General features: G+C 38.5%; 1 protein-coding gene and 1 pseudogene across 3 annotated transcripts in view; both read left to right on the forward strand.

The window, feature by feature from the left end:
- PRIM2 (DNA primase subunit 2) overlaps positions 1-23909 on the forward strand; it is a 331933-nt gene that overhangs the window by 205740 nt on the left and 102284 nt on the right. For all 3 annotated transcript variants that reach the window (XM_034990912.1, XM_034990913.1, XM_034990911.1), the window contains 2 exons: positions 9702-9774; positions 15081-15266. In XM_034990912.1, the coding sequence (XP_034846803.1) occupies positions 9702-9774; positions 15081-15266 (259 nt within the window). The remainder of the gene's footprint in view (positions 1-9701; positions 9775-15080; positions 15267-23909) is intronic.
- Positions 21091-23239, forward strand: LOC118000990 (annotated as a pseudogene).

A 23909-nucleotide genomic window follows, 5' to 3' on the forward strand; every position in this document is an offset into this window, starting at 1 on the left:
GTGATTGCAAAAGTGGATATATGGGTAATACACAGAACCTTTGTTTCCTCTTCCCTGAAATTGTTTTTCCATTTGTGCCATGATCACATCTGGCTTTATGTGAAAAGGTTGTATTGGAACTTGGTATGCTTTTATAGAATGATGTAGGAGATTATAGTTCATTTTGAAAGATGTATTAGCTTCTTAATGGTTCAAATAAATATGTTTCCTTGATGCAGAGATCAGTTTTGATTACTTGTGATGCATTCTTCACTGCTTTTTTATTTTATACCAGTTTTTAAGATAGGATAAACTACAGGCTGCCAGATAGAAGGAAGTAAATAGTGTTAACCTCTTTGGGTTCAAGAGTACTGGGAACTGCTTGACAAAGAAAGGAAATCTTGAAGTAGGAGAATTTATTTTATTTTTTAAAGATTTTATTTATTTGACAGAGAGAGACACAGCGAGAGAGGGAGCACAAGCAGGGGGAGTGGGAGAGGGAGATGCTGTTGTTTTCTGACCCTCTGAGTCTTCGTCTGTTGTTGGGGAAGGAGGGCAGAGAGACATTCCTTGAGGACGGGAGAGGAGTTCTCTCCAGTCTGGCCCAGGGTTCTCCCATCATCCATATTCCTGTCCCACCTATCATGCGTGGCTTCTACAAATGAGAGGAGAATGCACAATTATAATTAGTGTGGAAGTGGGCAGGCAGCCCCCAAAACTCCCAAATAGAAATGTGTCACAGGTTTTTGTTGTTGTTGTTATTCTTCCCCAAGGTAACGTTTCAGGTTACCTCCAAACTAATCAGAATTCAAGATTGCCTTCCTAATATTATAGGTGGCAAACTGTGGCTGAAGTTTAAAAACCTGATTCCTAAGTGAAATGTGAAAACAAACATTTGCAATAGACTTGAGGCGCTTCCGTTAGTGGGCCCAATTGCAGTTTATATTCTGCTTATGACAAGCAGAGACCAATCTTAACTTGAAGTCACGGTAAGTCAGTTGGTTATTATACAGGTATGCCTAGTCCCCAAGAGAATCATTTGATTGCCTCGTGTTGTTATGCCCTCCTCCTCACTGTGTCACAGTACTATCCAGTAAAAACATGAGGGCCACATGAACCAAATGTAAGCTTCATATGTGATTTTATGTATATATGTATGTATTTATGTATTTATTAGGGAGGGCAGAGAGAGAGGGAGAGAGAGAGAATTTTAAGCAGGCTCCAGGCCCAGTATGGAGCCTGATACAGGGCTCGATCTCAAGACCCTGAGATCATGACCTGAGCTGAAATCAAGAGTTGGATGCTTAAGCAGCTGAACCACCTAGGCATTCCCAAATTTTAAAATACCTAAGTGAAATTAATTTTAATAATATCTTACTTAACTCATATCCAAAATACCATTTCAACATGTAATTAATATGAAAAGTTTTTAATGAAATGTTTTACATTATTTTTTCATACTAAGTCTTTGAAACCCATGCATACTTTATGTTTATTTAACCTCTTAATTCAGACTAAGCTACATTTCAAGTGCTTAGTAGTTACATTTGGCAAATGGCTACTATATTGGACAGTGTAGCTCTACAAGATTGGATTCCATTGAAATCTCCATTGTTCAAGGTTGAATTTTTACACTTCGAAAACTTTCTAAGAGTGTAAATGTAGACAAAACTTTCCAGATCATGAGGTTATTTAGGGACATCTAAATTCTCCTACTTTGGGCGCCTGGGTGGCTCAGTTGTTAAGTGTCTGCCTTGGGCTCAGGTCATGGTCCCAGGGTCCTGGGATTGAGCCCCGCATCGGGCTCCCTGCTCAGTGGGAAGCCTGCTTCTCCCTCTCCCACTCCCCCTGCTTGTGTTCCCTCTCTCGCTGTGTCTCTCTCTGTCAAATAAATAAAATCTTTAAAAAATAAAATAAATTCTCCTACTTCAAGATTAAATATTTTATATGATAGTATAAAGAAGGTAGGAAAGAAGTGTATTTTCTTCCAATATTCAAGGGAAGAAACTGGTGAATGTTAAGAATAGAGAAAAACCAATAATCAAAATGTTTAAATATAATAAATTTAGGCCTGGATGATCGTGACAATAATGATAACAATTTGAGTGAAAAATGTTGTGATAAACTCGTTTAAAGATATCTCATTTGATCCTCACAAAAGCCCTTTTAAAAAGGTACTTTTGTGATCCCTTTTATGATCTCTGTTTACCTTACCAGTGAGGAAACAAAGAGAATAAAAGGTGTTTACCAAGTCACACAGATAGTGAGTGTATGCAAGCCCATGACTAGTGGATTCTGAAACCTGTGATCTTCATCACTCTACTCTGCTTCCTCCCTTATTATTCTGTTCTGCCTGCATGTTTGGCTTGGACAAATTGGACCTGGAAAATGTATGCAAATGCAGAGGAGCTGGAGCTAATTCCTAAAGCGTTGTAACTATTCTGTGACTCCTTGTTTACGCCCTCAAGTTTTCATCCCTGGTCAGAAAAGGAGAAAATGATTGGAGAAGTGATCACCCAGGAAAAGCTGACTTTTGACCTCTCATTTTGTCAGTTATCCCCTGTGGCATTTATGTTTCAGTAGTGGAGCTCGTGAATACCACTTTTGGAGCCAAGGTGTGATGATCCGTCTTATCCTAACGATCAACACCAGAGCATGAAAAGATTGGTTTTTTTTTTCAACCATTTTTTTAATTCTTATGTTAATCCCCATACATTACATCATTAGTTTTAGATGAAGTGTTCCATGATTCATTGTTTGTGCATAACACCCAGTGCTCCATGCAGAATGTGCCCTCCTCAATACCCACCACCAGGCTAACCCATCCTCCCACCCCCCTCTCCTGTAGAACCCTCAGTTTGTTTTTCAGAGTCCATCGTCTCTCATGGTTCGTCTACCCCTCCGATTTCCCCCCCTTTTTTTTTCTTTCTTAACCAGCTAATCTTGTAGTGAGACTCACAAATCCACTTTCATGTAATTTTTTCTTTTTGTTTTCAGCTCTCAGTTTCAGCACTCAAAAACAGTTCCCTGTTGAGTATCTAAGTGCTCATATTGATATTTGTGATGCATTGAACAGGACTTAAATTTCTGTTGTTTCTGCCTTTCAGTTGTGATTCACAGATCAGATGTATGCAGATGTATGTGTTTCAGATTTAGCTATATGTATATCCACTGTATTTTTATTCTGTAAATTAGATGTTGTGTAGTAGTGTTTTGGGAAAACTCCAGTTCTGTGTTGGTGTGATTAATTATACCTTCCTGTCTCAGTTATCCCTCCACCACACCCCCCCACCATTGGATTGATTGAATTTGATTTAAAATAGGATCATTTTAAATTTGGTTGCATAAATATGTATTACGGATATTTTGAAAGGCTTACTTTTCAACTTTTCAGGTTTTAATTTATTTGAAACTGTTAGCTTTATAATTTTCTATTTACTCTGATTTTTATCTGTATTGGAAAACTAACTGTGCTTACCTCTTACTGTTTAATGAGCAAGGTAATGTGGGGGGGGAAGTTCCTCAAATGTGACTGAGTTTTAATTAAGTTGCATGTGGGGTGCGTGGGTGGCTCAGTTGGTTAAGCATTTGACTCTTGATTTGAGCTCAGGTCATGATCTAAGGGTCATGGCATTGAGCCTCACATCAGGCTTATGCTCAGCGTGGAGTCTGCTTGTCCCTCTCCCTGTGTCCCTCCCTCCTCTCTCTCTCTCCCTCTCCATCTCTTAAATAAATAAAATCTTTAAAAAAAAAGTTGCATGTAAATTTATTGAACAAATAATACAGTAAGAAGATGCTTTTGTATATTTTGTGTACCATTAGTTCTCTTATTATAGAGATGAAATAACACCATCACCTCAAACCAAACAAAGAAATAAAGACAATCACTTTTGTGTAAGTAAGGGGATTGTTATACACAATTGTAAAATTCTCTTTTCTTAGAAAAACACTAAATTGCGAGTGTTTAGGTTTTTAAAGGTTTAAACTTGACAAAGCCTCGAATTTTCATTACAGCGGTGATTTAGCACTACGTTATTAGAAACAGAGATAAGATTTAAAGTTTGCTTTTATTTGTAATGGTTTTTGTTCAGAGACCTACATTATAGGACCTACCTACCCAATTTCAGGTTTTTTTTCCTGCTTTGCCTCTGCTTGTCTTTTCTACCACATGACCCAACTTCCTCATCTATAAACTGTGTTTTAGAAATTTCCTTGGCTTTACTTATCTCTTTCTGCTTGCCCATCGACTCACCCTCCAGATCCTGAGAAAAATAGACTTTCTTTTTAGTCCAAAATGCCACCTCCTTATCACATGCTTGCTTTTAAAACCCTCCAAGAACCTTAATAAATTCACATCACATACATCTATGAACTTGGTCAAAATTTAAGGATGGTTTAATGCATATAAAATGTTAAACTGCATGCAAATGATAAAAATACTAAAACGACTAGGCCTTTGCCTTTTCTGTGGTCATGACATCCTACTTCTAAGTCTCCAAACTCAAATTACTATTTTTTTTAAAGATTTTATTTATTTGTCAGAGAGAGCACGAGAGCAAGCAGCACAAGCAGGGGGAGTGGCAGGCAGAGGGAGAGGCAGGCTCCGTGCTGAGCAAGGAGCCCTATTTGGGACTCGATCCCAGGACTCTGGGATCATGACCTGAGCTGAAGGCAGATGCTTAACCAACTGAGCCACCCAGGTGCCCCTCAAATTATTTTCTGACTATAATTTCCTGCTCTCCCACTTATTCTGCAATGTCTCATTCTCACGATTGTCTTCCTCTCATCTCAGCCTTCCCTCCTGGTTGCTCAGGTCTGTGTTTCCAATGCACAGAACTCTGTCAGTGTCATTTCATTGCTCAAGAAGCTTTACCTGCTGCACACTGCTTATTTCTCTTCCTACCCTTCTTTTACAAGAGACCTGTTTTCTGCAGGCTTCAGGAACATCTGTTTTGAGCGTGTTGTGGCACTCATCACATTGTACTTTCTAGATCATCTCTGGATCCTTTACTACTTTTTGACTCTTCCTCGGTCACAGAAATCCTTAATAAATGATTGAGTGGCTAAAGGGACTCTTAAAAGTTTTGGGGTTTTTTTTGTTTGTTTTGAGTTTTTGTTTCATTTTTGGTAATTAGAACTCGATGAGGACAACGACTGGGATGTGGAAGAAGTCTGTTACAGAGAGTCTGATAAAAACTAAACTTTGTCATTGGGTTTTATCCGTTCACGTGGTTCTGCTGGGTAGTAAAGTTTATTTTGCAAGTATAGTGTAGTAATTGTTACATTTCAGGAGAAGTGCACTCTATCCTTATACAACTGAATGTGTTCAGATAGTGTTCTAACGTAATTGAATACTCATTGAATCACATCTTTATTGTTTTCACTACTGGCTTTTTGGTGACTTGAGAAAACTGTAACATTTCACCCTTAGTGTCTTTGATTTGATACTGTAGCAAATAAAAGATAAATTATACATGGAAGATGCAGGGAAATCACTGCAATTCCTACTCCCTTACCACCAAGAATTAAGTCAAATCTTGATTTTTCAAGATTCTCTGATCAGAAGTTCTTCTTTATATTTCACAAAATAGTTACTAGTGACATAATTTGAATTTTGTGGCCCGTTAAAATGTTTTGGTTGGCTGTATTGAAAAAAAAAGGTATTTGTGGTACATCTTAATTTATTCTTTTATGAAAGCTTAGAAACAGGAAAGCTTTCATGCCTACTTAATCCCCTTTGTTGAAAATTGTACATAAGTGACAGTGAGTGTTTCTCACAATAAAGCCGTGATTATTTAAAATAGAAAATTTTCTGTTGTGTGTGTGTGCGCGCGTCTGCGTGCACGTACCTCAAACCAATTGGAAATTGTTTTTGTTGTTAAAAATTACTATTCCTATGTTTCCCCAATACAGTGATTGAAAAGTGTTCATAAAATTGATCTATTTTTTTAAATCATGAAAATAAGAATATATTTTGACAGTTCATTATTTATATTTTTGTTCATTCGTGTAGCAGCTGCATTCATTTGGAAGTAGGATGATATAAAGCTGACATGAGCATTGAATGTGGTAGAAAGGTGCCTCACCTTTCCTGGGGACCTTAGAGGAGTCTCCTTTAGTAATGTCCCTTGACACTTCAAGTAAAAGCCAAAGATCCAGTTTCATGGGCTAATGTGAATTGTTCTTAAGGATTTTTATTCGTTACGGTGGCATTATTTGTTTCTTTTTCTTCTTTCTTTGCCTTCCTTTCTCCACCTGTTGCCACTCCTTTACTTCAGCCTCTCATCCTTTCTTGCCTGTAATATTGCAATATTCTTCCGACTGACTTGCTCTTGCCTAGTCCCTACCCTTTTTAGTCATTCTCCACACTGCTTGCTTTCTCAAGTGTAAATACTTATGTAAATTCTTGCCTAAAATCTTTTCATAATTCTTTATTGCTTACATGGTGTTGAATACAATGCTTCTCATGATTTGCCTTCTTTGTATTGTATCTGAGAATTCCTGCCACCTCAGTTTCATCTATCCACTCCTAGTTCAAACATGTATTAAATAGCTGTGATGTACCAACTCCCTAACCGAGACATAGGTTGCCCCTTCTGGTCATGAATGAGCAGAGGAGAAATCTCAGTCCTAATTCTGATGCTTAACATCTTCATTTGCATCATTTTTCCTCCCATGGGTTTCATGCTTGCCCTTACTGGGTTGGCTGGTGGCCATCTCTCTATTAATAATATTTTTAGAAGTATGATTGTCTATATACAGTTTCCTTATATTCTGTCTAGTTATTTATATCCTACAGTAGGCCTTTGCATTAATCATCGCTACCATTCTCTTTAACCACTCCCCCCACTTGGAATTTAGCTCTTCTGCATAGCCCATCAAAGTATTGAGGGACGGGCATTTTATAGTGCCATTCAGGCAAGTGTATGTGTCCTCTTAAATGTCTTCTCTTTGTACTTAAGTGTCCTGCAACAATCTGGACCGAGAAAACCTTTCCTGTGGTATAGTATATCATTTGGCTCTGTGTACTCAATAACTATACTCATGTTTGTACATCCTGTTACTATTTATAGAGGACATTTGTATTTGCTAACCTTTTTGATCTAAACAATACCTTTAGATGATTGTGATCAATCTGTAGCCCGAGAAGCTGGGTCAGCAGAGGGTCAGCAGAGTGGCCTAGTCCTTCACAGCGGTGATGGCTCCTCCACAGGATCTTGCTGCCTCGTTTCCCGTCCTGTCTTTTTTGTACTTCCTGGCCAAGACTACAGTTGCTCTGTGGACTGGGATATGATTTACTGATTTTCTTTAGCACTTTGGATGTATCGTTTCATTTCTCCAGCATTTCTGTCAGTTAGGCAGGGCTGGCATCATTAATTCCAGTTTACAAATGAGGCTAGTGCAAATCAGGACAGGTAAATGACTTGCCTCAGTTTGCCAAACCAGTGATTCAAAAACAAAAACAAGAATGGATCTTCAGATTCTAGCCTACTGCTATTTTCATTGTCTCATGCTGCCTCTTTGCTCTACTGTAAGATGTCTTTGTTCTAGGGATTCTGCTGAAACAAGTCTCTGGTTAGACTCTATATTAAAATGCAAAATACTTAGACTAAATGACAACTGTTGGCTTAATTTAGCATGAGTTTTGTATGCCATGCTGCTACTATGATAAACAGAATGGATGGAATCCAGTGATACATTAATTGTCAGAAATATGTCAGAAGTATGTGAAGGGAGAAAAGCAAAGGCAAGAAGATATGTTTTGGGGCGTAGGATCATTCTGTTACTACTCTTTGGCGTTCTGTTCATCATGCTCTCAGTAATTCTCGGGCCATTCTTAGCCCATGGAGGGAGGACTCTCGGGAGGGAAAAATCTACATTTTGAACAATCTCCTAACCAGTGGCTGCAGCATCCCAAGATATACTCTAGTTTTGCTTCATAATTCATACTCATTGTTTAATCAGCAGATGGACTGATTGCAAGAACTGTAGCCTTTCTAAAGAGCATCTTGAGTGTGTGTATTGTTCAGCAAGAATCTGTACTGAGCAGGTATTAAGCAGAGAGTCTGGAATTCTTTATGATGGTAATGATGCTTTACTCCAGAATTTTCCTTTAGTTGTGGATCTGCATAAACCTTGGTTTGATTGTGGTTTTCTATGTAATCTAGCAGCTGTTTTTCGTTATGTCATACCTGAATGTCTGCATCTGAATCAGGGTTGATGGAGTTGGGCATTTTGTCAAGGAACTGATAATTTACAATGGTAGATGGCTTTAGATAGTATATACCACCTTGTATTTCCTAACTTGTAAATAATGCAGGAAATGTATTGAGGGAAGAGGATGGCATGGTATAGTGAAGCAACAGGGAAGGGAGAATTAAAAGTTTGAGTTCCTACTGCGCTGCTGACTTGCTTTCTGATCTAACAAGTTTCTAACTCCTCTGAGCCCCCATTTCCTCATTTGTCAAATGTAAAATAAAAACTCTCTCAGGGTTGTCATGAGGATGTAATTAGAGGATATAGATAAGGACTCTTTACCCTTGTAAAGTGCTATTCAGATATTACTTGTTTAAATAAACAGTGATTACCACATGTCAGGTCATTGAACAGAAATTAGTTCGGGGTGCCTGGATGGCGCACTTGGTTAAACGTTGGACTCTTGATTTTGGCTCGGATCATGATCTCAGGGTCATGAGATCCAGCCCTGAGTTGGGCTCTGTGCTCAGGGCAGAGTCTGCTTGAGATTCACTTTCTCCTTCTGCCCCTCCCCTGTGTGCACATGTGCTCGCTCTCTCCCAAATAATCTTTTTTTTTTTTTTTTGTAAGATTTTATTTATTTATTTGAAAGAGAGAGACACAGCGAGAGAGGGAACACAAGCAGGGGGAGTGGGAGAGGGAGAAGCAGGCTTCCCGCGGAGCAGGGAGCCCGATGCGGGACTCGATCCCAGGACCCCGGGATCATGACCTGAGCCGAAGGCAGACGCTTAACCGACTGAGCCACCCAGGCGCCCCTCCCAAATAATCTTAAAAAAGAAAAAGAGGGCGCCTGGGTGGCTCAGTCGTTAAGCATCTGCCTTCGGCTCAGGTCATGATCCCGGGGTCCTGGGATCGAGTCCCGCATCGGGCTCCCTGCTCCGCGGGAAGCCTGCTTCTCCCTCTCCCACTCCCCCTGCTTGTGTTCCTGTTCTCGCTGTCTCTCTCTGTCATATAAATAAATAAAATCTTAAAAAAAAAAAAAAGAAAAATTATTTCAGTTTAGACTTCCTGTCAACACTGCAAAACAGGTATTATTGTCTCCATTTGACAGATAAGGAACTTGGGATATAGAGAGTCTGCAGAACTTGCTGAAGGACCTATGCTAGTAAGTGATGGTTCCTCATTTAAGCTCCAGTTTATTTTTTGCTGTGCTGCTATGCTGTTAATAAGGGATCAGTAGTAGAGAGTTGAACTTTAACAACAGTTTGCATTATGCTTCTAAGAAATGGAATGTTACGCTGGGAATCAGGAGATCCAGACAGTCACTATATTTTTGTATTATTTTTGGGTAAGTTATTTAAATATATTCTATTAAATACCTCTAAAACACTTAGCTATGTTTCTGCTAAGATTTATATGTAAAATGTCTTACTGTGATTTTAATCTGTATCAGAATAAGTTTCCTTTGAAGTGATTAAAATATATTGTACAAATCCTATTTTAATGTTTTCTTCTTTTTATTTTAGTCATTCTTACACTGGTCAAGATTACAGCACACAGAAGAATGCTGGGAAGATTTCTTTAGACCAGATTGATTCGGTAAGCATTGCATCCTTTTAATAAAACTTAGACCTTTGTCAATGAGGAAGCACAGATTTTTCTTCAGAGATTATTTTGGGGTGAGAAGATGGGAGAGATTGTCATTTCATTGCTTGCTAACCATTTTTAAAGGAGATCCTATGTGCTATACATATGTATTTATTTTTTTTAGTCATAGGAAAACCAAACTTAATCAGAAAATTATTTGTATTCTGATAAACAGATTTTTTTTTTTTTTAAGAGGGGGAAGCATGGGAGGGGCAGAGGGAGAGGCAGAGAGAAAATCTGAAGCAGGCTCTCCAAGCCCAGTGTAGAGCTGATGGGGGGGCTTGATCTCACGACCCTGAGATCATGACCTGAGCTGAAACCAAGAGTCAGATGCTTAACTGACCGAGCCACACAGGTGCCCCTGATAAACAGAATTTAATCGGTTATTTCAAAGGGGAATTATTTTAATTGATGATAGCTAAATAGTGTTTGTGCGTTTATATTTAAATACTTTATACATTGAGGGGCGCCTGGCTGGCTCAGTTGGAAGAGCATGTGACTCTTGATCTCAGGGTCATGAGTTTAAGCCCCACACTGGGTGCAGAGATTACTTAAATATATAAACTTTAAAATAAATTGATTGAATGAGTGAGTGAGTGAATGAATGAATGAATGCCCACCTATCTACCTACCCACCTACCTACCTACCAACCTTACACATTGAGAAAAGGAGAAATGGAAAATACTATGTGTATCAATTTGCTAGGACTGCCATAACAAAATACTACAGACTGATGCCTTCGAAAGCAGAAATTTATTTTCACACAGGTCTGGAGGCTAGTATTCTGACATGAAGGTGTTGGCACATCTGAGGCCTCTTTCCTTGGCTTTTAGATGGCCATCTTCTCCTTTGTTCTCCCGTGGTCTTTCCAGTATGCTCGTGCATCCCTGGTGTCTCTTCCTCTTCCTAGGACACCAGTCACATTGGACTAGGGCCCCACCCCTATGACCTCATTTAACTTTAATTACCTCTTTAAAGACCCCACCTCCAACTACAGTCACGTTCTGAGGTCATGGGGGTTAAGACTTCAGCATATGAATTTTGGGAGATTATAGTTTATTTCATGACACTAAGTATAGGCTCTTTGCTTGTGTTGCCACTAGATTAATGGACAGCTCATTTCAACTTCACTTTGTTGTTCTGTAGTAGAAGGAAAGAGTAGCATACTTTAATTTATAGAGTTTCTCTTTTAATGCATTGTAGAATTTCTGCTCTGTCCCACAAAGGGAAACTACACCAGCCATAAATAATCTTTGTTTAGACAGTTACCAAATTATTTACAATAAATTAAAAATACACTGACATTTTAATGCTTAGAAACAAGAATAAGGTGAGTAGGGAGAGACTAGGAGTTTTTAGAGACCAGAATGAATAGGTTGTCTTCCTGTTTGGAAAAATTATAATCAAGTACTTGCAGTTAATATGCTTAGAAATAACAATAGGATTGCCCACTTTGTATAGTTGAATTGAATTTGTTCTTGAGGAAGCCCCATCCTTTACTTTTCTCAAACAGTTATTATCTCTAATACTTTCTCCCTGCCATAGGATTTGTGTTTATATTATATGAATGGTTAGAAGTTAATTCTGTTCCTAATTCTATCAAGATGTTTTCCCATTCATAAGCAACTGTAACTTCATTGGATACTGTGGGAAGACATAGAAATATAATCATTAATTCATTTACTGAATATATATTGAACCCATCAATTATGTACCAGCCACTGTGCTGTGGATACAGAGGTGAATAAAACAGAAAATTCCTCTACCTTCATGGACCTTACTTGAGGGAGGTAGACAACATAGTAAATAATAAATAAGCAATGTAATGATAAATTATCTTAAGTTGCTATGATGATCCTATCTGTAGGTCTCTGTGTGAGACCCTGTGCTAAATTGATAAAGATACATCTTTATCTGACCTCTTCCTAACTGTAGTGCCTCATTCATTAGCATATGCCTTGATATCCTCAGTTTCTTCAAAAAAAAATTTTTTTTTTTTTTTTTAAGATTTTTCTTCTAACTGAAATCTGGCTCCCTCAGTGACAGTTTCTCTTGTGGCCCTCTCAAGTAGAGGCTGTCCCCCCTCCCCCATCCCTCCCCCATCTTAATTTGGTATGAGATGAATGTCTTCCTTGGTCCATATTACCATTTCCAAATCATTTCTCTGCATTCCTTTGGCAGAGCTCCAGCTCCTTTAAAGCCCTGTAATCCCATTATACCACCTGATAGTTATCCTTGTTGCCGATGCCCCCACCTCCTGCCTTCATCCACTGGTGACTCTAGCACCCTGGCATGGTCTCCTGCACTAGCACTACTCTGTTACTGTTCCTGGCCTCTGCAGTATCCATGTTGGTAATTCATCCCTACCCCGGTCTTATAATTCTTTGTTGGTTCAGTATCCACAACTATTTTTCTATCCCGTTGTTGCCAACCCTAGACCCTATGTTTTCCATTTCCATTATTTCGACTTCTTCTAAAGTCTCTTTTGAGTATCTTCCTTCCTTCTCTATATATAGTCTGTTCACTATACAACAGCCAGAGTTCTCTTTGTTTATCAGATCATGTCAGTGTTCTGATCCATACCCTCTATTGAGTTTCCATCACATCTAGACTAAAACCCAAACTCACAACTAGGGCCTATAATGCCCTGTGCACTCATGATTCTAACTTCTTCTTCTCTGTTCTGGTCTGCTCACATATTCCAGCCACTTGGACCTTCTTTCTGTCTCTTGAGCACACCATGTTCATTGCCTCTCAAGGGCTTTGCTTTTGTTTCCTTTACCCGGAACAGTATTCCTGGATCTCATTTGACTAGGATCCTCCTTAAAAGATACATCTTCGTGCAATGCCAACACCTCAGAGAGGCTTTACTGGCTACCTAAATTAAAGTATTCCTCCCCTATTTATCCTTAATCCCATAACTCTTATTTATTTCTGGAGCTTTTGGAATTAGATGTTACCTTTATTTATGTCTGTGTTAATTGTATATCTTCTCCCATTAGAATGTAAGTTCTTTGTTCACTGCTAGTTTCCCAAAGCTGTACACAGAGTAGTGTTCAGTAGATATTTAGTGATTGAATGAGTAAAAAGTATTCAAGGAATTGCGCCAAAAGAAGCTGAAGTTGAACTGGGTCTTGACAAATGGCTTGGCTTTGACTAGATGGCATGGGGAATAGGAGGGGTTGTATCCCAGGCAGGGTCGATGGAGTGGCAAAAGTGAGAAGGTATAAAGCATGATTGTGTGATCATGGAATAATCCAGTTGGCTGGAGCAAAGGGTTTATATTGGTATAATAGCATACTGGGCTTTTTTACCCCTCCCTGTCACAGTGCTTCCATGGCACTTGATTTATGCCTTTGCTAAAGCTCCCATTATAACTGATTTATGTGAGTTAACTTCTATAGTAGGGACTGTTTCCTTTTATTTCACTTAAGTGACTTAAAGGGGAAAATTACATGTTATTCATCTTCTTATTTCCCAAACCACCCAATACCTGTTTGTTCTGTTAAATATAGTTGAAAAGTAGTTACAGACATTGACAGAAACTTGCTTGTTCTTACTAAGGATATTAAATTTCATTGGTGTTTTTGGATTGGAACAAAGTTTAAGAAAAATAATTCACCGTAATAGTATGAAGGAACAAGAAGGAAGGCATGAAAACAGTAGTCCTGGCCCAGTAGAGGCCTGACTGGGCTAGGTTGGAGATGGAAGAATTTCGAAGTTGTTATATGTGAGGTTAAAGACACTGGATGTCCTCTACAGGGGGCAGCAAAGGCAAGCAAAATGAGCCCTGTTCCCGCTTTGGCAAAGCTGAACTTGCCAAGGGATACTTAAGGGGGTGAGAATTTAAGTCTTGGGAGAAAGATACTGAGGAAGTGGGGAGAATGCAGCTGAAACTGTAAATGAAAAAGTTTTTCTTTTTACTATTGATTTCTTTAACACATTTATTTGAACTCACCTTTTGAGAACCATTTCTCTTATTTTTGTGTTCTACTTTGTATTTAGATTATTCTAAAAGTTCATCTGTGATTCAGCAATTGTATTTTTGCACATTTATCCCAGGGAAATGAAAATTTCATATTCACACAAAAACCTGTACATTCATTTATTTGGAATAGCCCCGAGCTCAAAGCAACCCAGCTCCTTTTGTTTTTGTTTTTTTTTTTTTAAGATTTTATTTATTTATTTGACAGCGAGAGAGGGAACACAAGCAGAGGAGTGGCAGAGGGAGAAGCAGGCTTCCCACTGAGCAAGGAGTCCGATGCGGGGCTCGATCCCAGGACCCTGGGATCATGACCTGAGCCGAATGCAGACGCTTAATGACTGACCACCCAGGCGCCCCTGCCCAGCTCCTTTAACAAGTGAATAGCTAAGCAAATTGTGGTACATCCCTACCATGGAATATTATTCAGCAATAAAAAAGGAATGAATGATTGATACCTACAACAACTTAGATGAATTTTGTGGGAATTATGCTGAATAAAAAAGCCAATCTTAAAACATTATATACTAGGGCGCCTGGGTGGCTCAGTTGGTTAAGTGACTGCCTTTGACTCAGGTCATGATCCCAGCGTCCTGGGATCGAGTCCCACATTGGGCTCCCTGCTCAGCGGGGAGCCTGCTTCTCCCTCTCCCTCTGCCTGCTACTCCCCCTGCTTGTGCTCTCTATCTCTCTGACAAATAAATAAATAAAATCTTTAAAAAGACAAAACAAAACAAAAAAACATTACAATTCAATTTATACTGACACTCTCGAACTGACAAAATTATAGAGATGAAGAACAGATTAGTGGTTGCCAGGTGTTAGAGAATAGTGGGGGGTGAGGTGCTCTAAGACTAGTGGATTGTATCAGTGTCAGTTTCTTGGTTGTGATAATATTTTTACAAGGTTATTACCTCTGGGGGAACCTGGGTACATGATATCCCTTTGTATTATTTTCTTACAACTGCATGTGAATCTATAGTTAAATCAAAAGAAAAAGTTTAATTAAAATTTAAAAATAAATAGGTGAAATACATTTTAGTAATATATTTTATTCAACCCAGTATATCCAAAATACTATCATCTCAACGTGTAATCAGTATAAACATATTAAGAGAACAATTTGTAATTGTAGTAGGTAATGCCTCCTTATAGATTTTGTTTGTATTCTAGTAAGACTGAATTTACAACTTGCATATTAGATTGGATTTGCAACAGATAATGTGAGCGACCTGGTAAATCTTCCACATAACAAAAAACTCTTTTCTCTTGTAGCTTTCTACCAAATCCTTCCCACCTTGCATGCGTCAGTTACATAAAGCCTTGCGGGAAAATCACCATCTTCGTCATGGAGGCCGGATGCAGTATGGCCTCTTCCTGAAGGGCATTGGTTTAACATTGGAACAGGCATTGCAGTTCTGGAAGCAAGAATTTATCAGAGGAAAGATGGATCCAGACAAGGTAATTTTGAAAAATCAGAGCAGTAACTGAAATTTTAATTTGGTTTGGAAACTAAAGGTCTCTTGGTCTATTTTTAAAATATACCTCTGAAATGTAGTTGAAAATTCTAAAGAATAAATGTGTCTACAATTTCATTCAGGTAAAAAGAAACTCATGTATTAATCTAATAGATGCTAAACAGAAGATTGAGAAAGTGTAATTCGAAGGATAAGATTGAACCAGCAATGTAAGATGTTGAGTAATGCTTTGTAGTTATACTGCCAGGTGTCATTATAGGACTGAAATTGTGTTCTGAGTTTTATTTCTGTAGGAATGTGATATGTGTAGAGATAACATACATACATATATAATGTTATTTTCAGGACTAGGAGATATTGAAAACAAAACAATTTTAGATGTATTGTGTTATGCAGATTCTGTCATTGAGCATTTTTAGGCAGACCATTTATCACTAGAAACCCGAGAGCTGTTTTTCCGTCTATTCATAGTACTCAGATTCCCACTCCCTATTCCTTATTTCTCTGTAGTGGTACTAGCTAGTAACATTTTATTTTGGAAATATGGTTTTTTGTCCCTTCTGTGCCGTGAATCAAGTTATTTAATGCTTATGTCTTGGTTTGCTTCTTCCTAGAAAAGATAAATTATAGAACAAAGAATATTTCCCAACTAAATTTTATAATGACACTTTATTATGTCTTCTTTAGTTTGCTAGAGCTCCTATAACAAAATACCACAGACTGAGCGCCTTAAACAACAGGAACTTATTTTTTCACAGTTCTGAAACCTGAAGTCTCAGATCAAGGTGTTGGCAGATTTGGTTTCTCATGAAGCCTCTTTGCTTGGCTTCCAGATAGCTCCCTTCTCTCTCTGTTCTCATGTGGCCCTTTCTCTGTGTGTTCACTTCTCTGATATTTCTTCCTCTTCTTATGAGGACACCAGTCATACTGGGTTAGAGTACCACCCTTATGACTTTATGTAACCTTAATTACCTCCTTATTTTTATTTTTTTAAAGTTTTTATTTAAATTTCAGTTAACATACAGTGTAATATTTGTCTCAGGTGTACAATATAGTGACTCAACACTTTATACATCACCTTGTGCTCATCACAACAAGTGCACTCCTTGATTCCCATCTCCTATTTCACCCATCCCCCCACCCATTCCCGCTCTGGTAGCCATCAGTTTGTTCCCTTGTAGTTAAGAGTCTGCTTTTTGGTTTGCCTGTCTCTCTTAATTACCTTTTCAAATGCCGTGTCTCCAAAGATAGTCACATTGGTTGTTAGGGCTTCAACACATGAATCTTAGAAGGATACAATTCAGTTTATAACACATTGCTAGTTTTATATTTTTTTAAAAGTTCAGATTCTTTTATAATATATTACAAAAAGCTCTTATAATTTTTATAGATTTGTTTGTTAAATTATCTTTATTGATAATTATCCATAGAATCTTATATTTATCATTTGATAATTTTCTTTAAACACAATTTTGGATAATATTCCTTAGACCTCTATTATATTTCTTTTCTTTTAAAGGTAACATATTTTGATTACAAAAAATATGAAAAATACAGAAAATTTTACTTGCCGTTTCCCCATTCAGAAATAATGACTTGTCACACTTTAGCCTTTCTAGTGTAGATAGCTAGCTAGATCATTGTGGGGTTTTCCCCCCATTTTAAAAGTTAGCATTTTATTATGTTAATTTCTGCAGATTATAGAGTAATTTTTTGAAAATATCATCTGGATTAGTTGCGTGACAACATATCCTTTGAAAGTTATAATTTGTTTAATCATTCCCCTGTTACTGAGCATTTCATTGTGTCTGTTTGACTCTGTCATAAATGTTATCGCAACCAATATCCTGAGCACATAAATCTTTGATTATAGTTCTGATTATATCCTCTGTATATATTCACCAGGGAATAAATTTACCTGGTGAAAACCTATACACAGATTTGAAGTTTTGATGTATGTTATATGAAGGGACTGTTTGAAAAGGTTTTAAATTAGACTGTCATCAAGCTTTATGACAATCTTGCTCTGTCACCGGCATCATTATGTATTATTACTTTAAAATATTTTTTGATTTTTTTTTAGCAGGAATTTGGTGTACTAAGTAGGCAGATGTATTAGGGTTCTCCAGAGAAACAGAATCAAGAGAGGGAGAGAGAGAGGGAAGGAGGAAAAGATATTTATTATATCTAATGGCTCATGTGATTTTGGAAGCTGACAAGTCTCCAGATCTGTGGTCAGTCTCCTGGAGACAACGGTAGAGCTGATAGTATAGTTGCAGTTGGAAGACTGGCAGGCTGGAGACACAGGCAGAACCAGTGTTTCAGTTTGAGTCTGAAGGCAGGGGGAACCCATGTCCCAGCTCAAAATAGTCAGGTGAGAGGAAATTCTGTCTTACTCACAGGAGGGTCTGTCAGCCTTTTTGTTTTATTCAGGCCTTCAAAGGATTGGATGAGGACCACTGACCTTGGGGAGGGCAATCTGCTTTACTCAGTGTACCAATTCAGATGTTAATCTAATCTGGAAACACCCTCACAGACACACCCAGGATAATGTTTGACCAGATGTCTGGGCACCCTGTGGCCCAATCAAATTGATACATAAAATTACTGTCACAGTAGTTAAATGTTTATGAGCTGTGGAGAAAGTTAGGCCATGGTTTTGGAGTGGAAAGAGAAGTTCAGCTAGCATTTTAGCTTGGTTTGTGCTGTAAACTAAGAGGGGAAGAGGGAAGTGAGAGAAGGGGAAGCTTACTCTTGAGTGCTAGGCGCTTGTCTTGTGCACCTGTTCACTGACCACCTTCTTTTATGTATATCTGGGATGGCCTATGTATCAATGTCCTAAGTGTTTGTTTTCAAACCTGTGTGTTTGAAAAAATTTTAAATGGGCTTTTTATTTTGCAATATAAAAGTAGTTTCCTCAAAAATTAGCACAAAAGAAAATCAATAAATAATTTTTACCTTTCTGTATAAAATATTGCAGTCTATATTTTCATTAGCTTATTATTGATTACTGCAAATATATTATTTTGACTGAAGATTTTAAGTTACACTTATAATTTACTGTGTCTGTCTTGTGTTCTGTTAGAGTCTGTATTTGTGATTTTTAAAAAGATTTTATTAGTTTGAGAGAGAGAGTGAGCAAGTGAGCAAGAGAGAGAGCACGAGCAGGGGGAGAGAGGGAGAAGCAGACTCCCCACTGAGCAGGGAGCCTGATGCGGGGCTTGATGCAGGGCTCCATGGGGTGCGATCCTAGGACTCTGAGATCATGACCTGTGCCAGAGGTAGATGCTTAACCGACTGAGGCATCCAGGCGCCTCTAAAGTCTGTATTTGTAAATAAATGTTCATGTTCTTCTCAATTATATCCTCTCTTACGTATTTTTGCAAGGAAATGTCATTTAGTATCCCTTAGTTTATTAATATATTGTTTTCAGTTTAATTACTATACCTATTTATGAAGTGACACATACAATTATTAAAAATACTCCTTTTAAGAAGTGTTAAAAATTCATGGCTTAAAATACTGTTTACAGAGAATGAATTTGAACGAAGTATGGTAGGCATTTTTTGTAGTGCTCCGATGAACGATTTTGGTGTTAAAACCCAGGAGCGATTTGGAACAATCACGTCTGTTGAATAGCTTATTTCCTGACAGTGCAAGAAATGTGTTGTGATGATATAGTCTGTTTCAACGGAAATTCTTCTGTACTGTTGCTTTCCAAATGACCAGATGTCTGATTTCTTTCTCTTTATGCATATGTCCTCATAGTACCTTATTTGAGATAACGTTGCTTTGGGCATCTGAACAAAAATTATGGGTACTTAGCCATTACTTTTGTGGCAACTGAGAAACAAGTAGTACCTCCAGCACTTTGGAGCTGCAACATTGTTGTACTGCGTGGACCTATGTATTGCTTCTCCCAACTCCTTTCTAAAAATTAAGTTGTTCTGTTCCTAGTCAATTGACTGCCTAATTAGTGTCTATTTCTTTCTCTCATCTTCCCTTGCTTGTGTTCGTTGCAGACATTTATTTAGTTGTTGTTGAATACTCTGAATACTTTTCTATCTAAAGTTATACTTCATGTTGGAGGAGAATTTGACAGTAAAATGGCCTAAAACTGTATGTAGTAGTTTTTGTAACTGTCATCGAGAGTATAAATATTAAAGTAGCATGTCCCTAGATATCTTGTATTAAGGTTTAGCAATTTTTGTATTATAGTGTACAATTCTTGTTTTCTCATAAACATTTTTTAATAGTAGTAAGGTGACTGTAATGTGCAACTTAAGGTTCTGATGCTATTTTTTAGTTATTTTTTATTAGGAATTCAGTGTATTAAGTCAGTGCCTTTGTGTATGTAAAAAGTAGCCATCTGTCTGTAAAATGTTTATTCAGAGGTATTAGTTTGGATTGGTTATTTCCCTCTTCTTTTAAAACTTTTTTCAGACTAGCACACACTCTCCAGTAGATGGTATTAATAATGCAGAGGTGCCACCTTGTATAGCTACCAGTTACTTGCTACTACCAGATAATACTCTCATAATATGGGGCCCTTAGCATTACCTCATATTTATTGTTTATTTGTTCATTTATAATCTATATCCTACAGTTAGAACAAAGACTATAAAAAAGCAGGAATCTTGTCTGTTTTGTTGTTGCATGTCCAAGCACCTAGAACAGTGCCTGACTTAGAGTAGGCACCCAGTAAATGTTTATGGAATGAACTGAAGAATAAGTCTCCATACAAATAAATACCTGGAAAACTAGAAAATTTCATCTGTTTTCCCCACATTTCTTCACATAACTCAGAGCACAGTACTATACGATTATTTGTTAATATGCTGTTATTCTATTTATAGTGAACTTGAAGCTGAATTAAACCAAGAATTCTAATGGAACCTGAAATTTGCAATAGAAACTATTTATTTTATGAATTAGATTTCTCATCATGGGCTTGCCTAAGTAGCCCATGGTATAAAAATGGTTAAGAACCCTTAAAGGTTATCATAGCAGAAGATAGGGCTTCTAGTTTATTGTCTTACACTTGTTTTTTTATTCAATAATTACAATTTCCATTTTTTCCCTGCTATATTAAAATAGAATACCAATAGTGATCTATCTTCATTGAACTTTGTACATACCGTCTTTAGAACTGTTATCAAATTGTAATATCTTTGTTTGCGTGTGTGTCTTATGACTAGATTTTGAGCTACTTGAATGTAGGGACTTACTTTTCCACTTTGGGTCTCAGGGACTTAGCACAAGACCTGACAACTGTTAGATGTTTGGTGAATACATGGTGTTCTGCCAAAGCTTTGAAAAGTGGCTTTCAGTATAATAAATTTTTTTGTTTCTTTTTAGGTAGAGGTATATTTCTAACAAGTTATGAAACATTAACAGTTATTTTAGTAGCTAACCAAATTTGTTGTCTTACATGTATTTTTCTAAATCAAAATTATGGGTTGAAAGAATAATATAACTATAAAGAAGTAGTAACCAGTTATCATCACTGTTATTTAATTTCCAGAAATATAGTTTCAGTTACAGATTTTTTTTTTTTAAAGTTTTTATTTATATATTTTGACAGACAGAGACACAGCGAGAGAGGGAACACAAGCAGGGGGAGAGGGAGAGGGAGAAGCAGGCTCCCCGCTGAGCAGGGAGCCCGACGCGGGGCTCGATCCCAGGACCCTGGGATCATGACCTGAGCCGAAGGCAGATGCTTAATGACTGAGCCACCCAGGCGCCCCCAGTTACAGATATTTAAATAATATAGTAGTCAAACTCTGATTCTCATTAAAAGTACAAAGAAATATGCATGTGTGTGTATATATACATACATACTTATTCCATTTACTTTGCATTCATTGACTATTCAACAGATTTTTATTGAGTCACCATGGCAAGTGTTGTTCTGGAGATACTGCAATAAAAGACACAAGCCTTATTTATGAAGATTTTACAGACCCCAAATATACAAATTCAGTATGATAATTGCTGTGGTAGAGATGGTCATAGGATTCTGTAGTAGAACAGAGGAGGGGGCTGACAGAAAGAATAGTTACTGAAGAGTTGCCCGTGCTCTTTCTGCGCTCAGCCAGCTGCCCGCGGGCTGAGGGTCATGGGGGGCCTCTTCGGGCGTGTGGGGCTGCTGAGTGGCCTGTGGGCCCCGGGCCCGAGCCTGCTCTCATGCCCCAGCTCGGGAGGGTCCTCCTGGACCTGGGAGCGGACCCTGGTTGTGGTGAAGCCAGATGCGGTGCAGCGGCGGCTTGTTGGGGATGTGATCCAGCGCTTTGAGAGGAGGGGCTTCAAGCTGGTGGGGATGAAGATGCCGCAGGCGCCAGAGAGAGCCCTTGCTGAGCACTACCATGACCTGCAGAGGAAGCCCTTCTACCCAGCCCTCATCAGCTACGTGACCTCTGGCCCCGTGGTGGCCATGGTCTGGGAAGGCCCCAATGTGGTCTGCTCCTCAAGGGCCATGGTAGGACACACCAACTCAGCTGAGGCTGCCGCTGGAGCTATCGGGGGGGCTTCAGCTCCACATCAGCAGGAACATCATCCATGCCAGCGACTCTGTGGAGGGGGCCCAGAGGGAGATCCAGCTATGGTTTCAGAGCAGTGAGCTGGTGGACTGGGCAGATGAAGGCCACCAGAGAAGCATCTACCCACCCTGAACACTCAGGCTGCCCTCAGCCACCGCAGCAGCCACCCAGGATCAGCTACCTCTGTCGTCCAGAACTTGCGCCCACACCCATGGTCTGTCCTTCTGTCCCAGACCACCTCCCTGTCTACCTTCTGCCCCACCCCAGCCCAGAGGGGTTGAGCAACCAACTTTATGTGCCTTTTAGTAAGCCAGTAAGCTAAGCCAGTAAGAAATCGGACCAAATCCGTTCTGTACCAAAGTGCCAGACAACTTTTGGGGCATCTCCAAAAGTGTGTAGTGTAACCTCCCTTCCCCCCAAAGAGGGGTGGGACATTAAAATTCGCTGTGTTGTGTAGGGGGGTGGGTCGTTTATTACAGTTTCTGCCATCTCTGAGGTAGGGCTTTATGCAAAGTTGTAAGAGTTTGAGAGTAGAAATAAAGCTTACTCTCTCTCTCTCTCTCTCTCTCACTCACACACACACACACACACACACACACACACACACTAGTTGCTGAATGTGTCACTGAGTGGGGATGTCACATTTGGCAGGTAAAGTTAGCAAGAAGGGAGTTCCATGTTGGGGGGACTGCATTTCAAGGGACCATTAGATAAAAGACTGTGGACTCTCCTATAGGTGGTGGAAACCTGAACTGTAGAAGTATAATTGTAACTCGAGATAAGTCTGTAAATACAGGCTTTTATTTTAACATAATTAATAAAGATAGATGGATTAGTAAGCCAGTGGGAAGTGGTCTTGCTAGATGGGTAACTGCTAACTGGGATCAGGTCATATGTGTAAGGCCAATTGATGATTGTAGTTTAGTTAGATATATATAATTTCAAACTTTGAATAATTTACTCAAATTGTACAATGAATCTGAGATGTTATGAAGATTTACTGAGAAAGAGAAAATAGTATGAACAAAGTTTCCACTTGCATTTCCATTTGGTTCAAATTAATTTGGCTTCTTTAAATATGGATATCTGATTATATGGGCCAACATTAATTTTTTAAAAATACTTTTGCTTTAGGATTTTCATCTGCTTTGGTAATAAGGTGAGTTGAGTGATAGAAGTAAGTAGAAAACAGTTGCAAAACATTGTGGTGAGAAGGAAAGTATTGCTGAAGGAAGTTACTAAAGTGGATTGTGTTAGAGATGGTTTCTTGAACATCAGTCCTGAATTAGGATTTGAAGCAAGTGAATGACATGTATGAATACAGAGGTAAGGAAGGAAAAGAATGTACAATGAACAAGAAATGAGAGAAAGGTAGGCAAAGCATTGTTCTTGCTCCTGTTACTTGTTTTTCTTTCATTATTTGATAATTATTCTGTTATTTAGTATTTATTCACTGAGGGCTTTTTTAATTTTGGTTTTTGGGGTTTTTTTGGTCAGCTAATTTAGGAGTTGTTGAGATTTTTGGTTGTTGTCATTTTTAAATTGTTGCTTTCAGGCTTCTTTATGGAGACTTTTTGTCAGTATATTTGAATATCATTTTTATTTGGGTGCCTATTGTACTAGTGGATAAGGGATTTTTTTTTTTTTAAAGATTTTATTTATTTATTTGACAGAGAGAGACACAGCGAGAGAGGGAACACAAGCAGGGGGAGTGGGAGAGGGAGAAGCAGGCTCCCCGCAGAGCAGGGAGCCCGATGCGGGGCTCGATCCCAGGACCGTGGGATCATGACCTGAGCTGAAGGCAGTCGCTTAACCAACTGAGCCACCCAGGCGCCCCAAGGGGATTTTTGTATTAAAACATCAACCATTTCCAATTCTGTTGTTAATGAAAGATCGTGTGAACTAATTGCTTTAGGGTATACCTGACTCCCAAAATACTCGTTTCATAAGGTAGGGTTTTTATTCTTGGATTTAGTTGTATTGAGTATGAATATTTATGATGTATTAAGAATTTTAAAATAAAGCCTTTTTATGAGTATAGTTGATACATAATGTTAACTTAGTTTCAGGTATACAGCATAGAGGTT

Source organism: Mirounga leonina, unplaced genomic scaffold, assembly GCF_011800145.1.
Source record: "Mirounga leonina isolate KUSES-001 unplaced genomic scaffold, KU_Mleo_1.0 Mir_53, whole genome shotgun sequence".
Lineage (NCBI taxonomy): Eukaryota > Metazoa > Chordata > Mammalia > Carnivora > Phocidae > Mirounga > Mirounga leonina.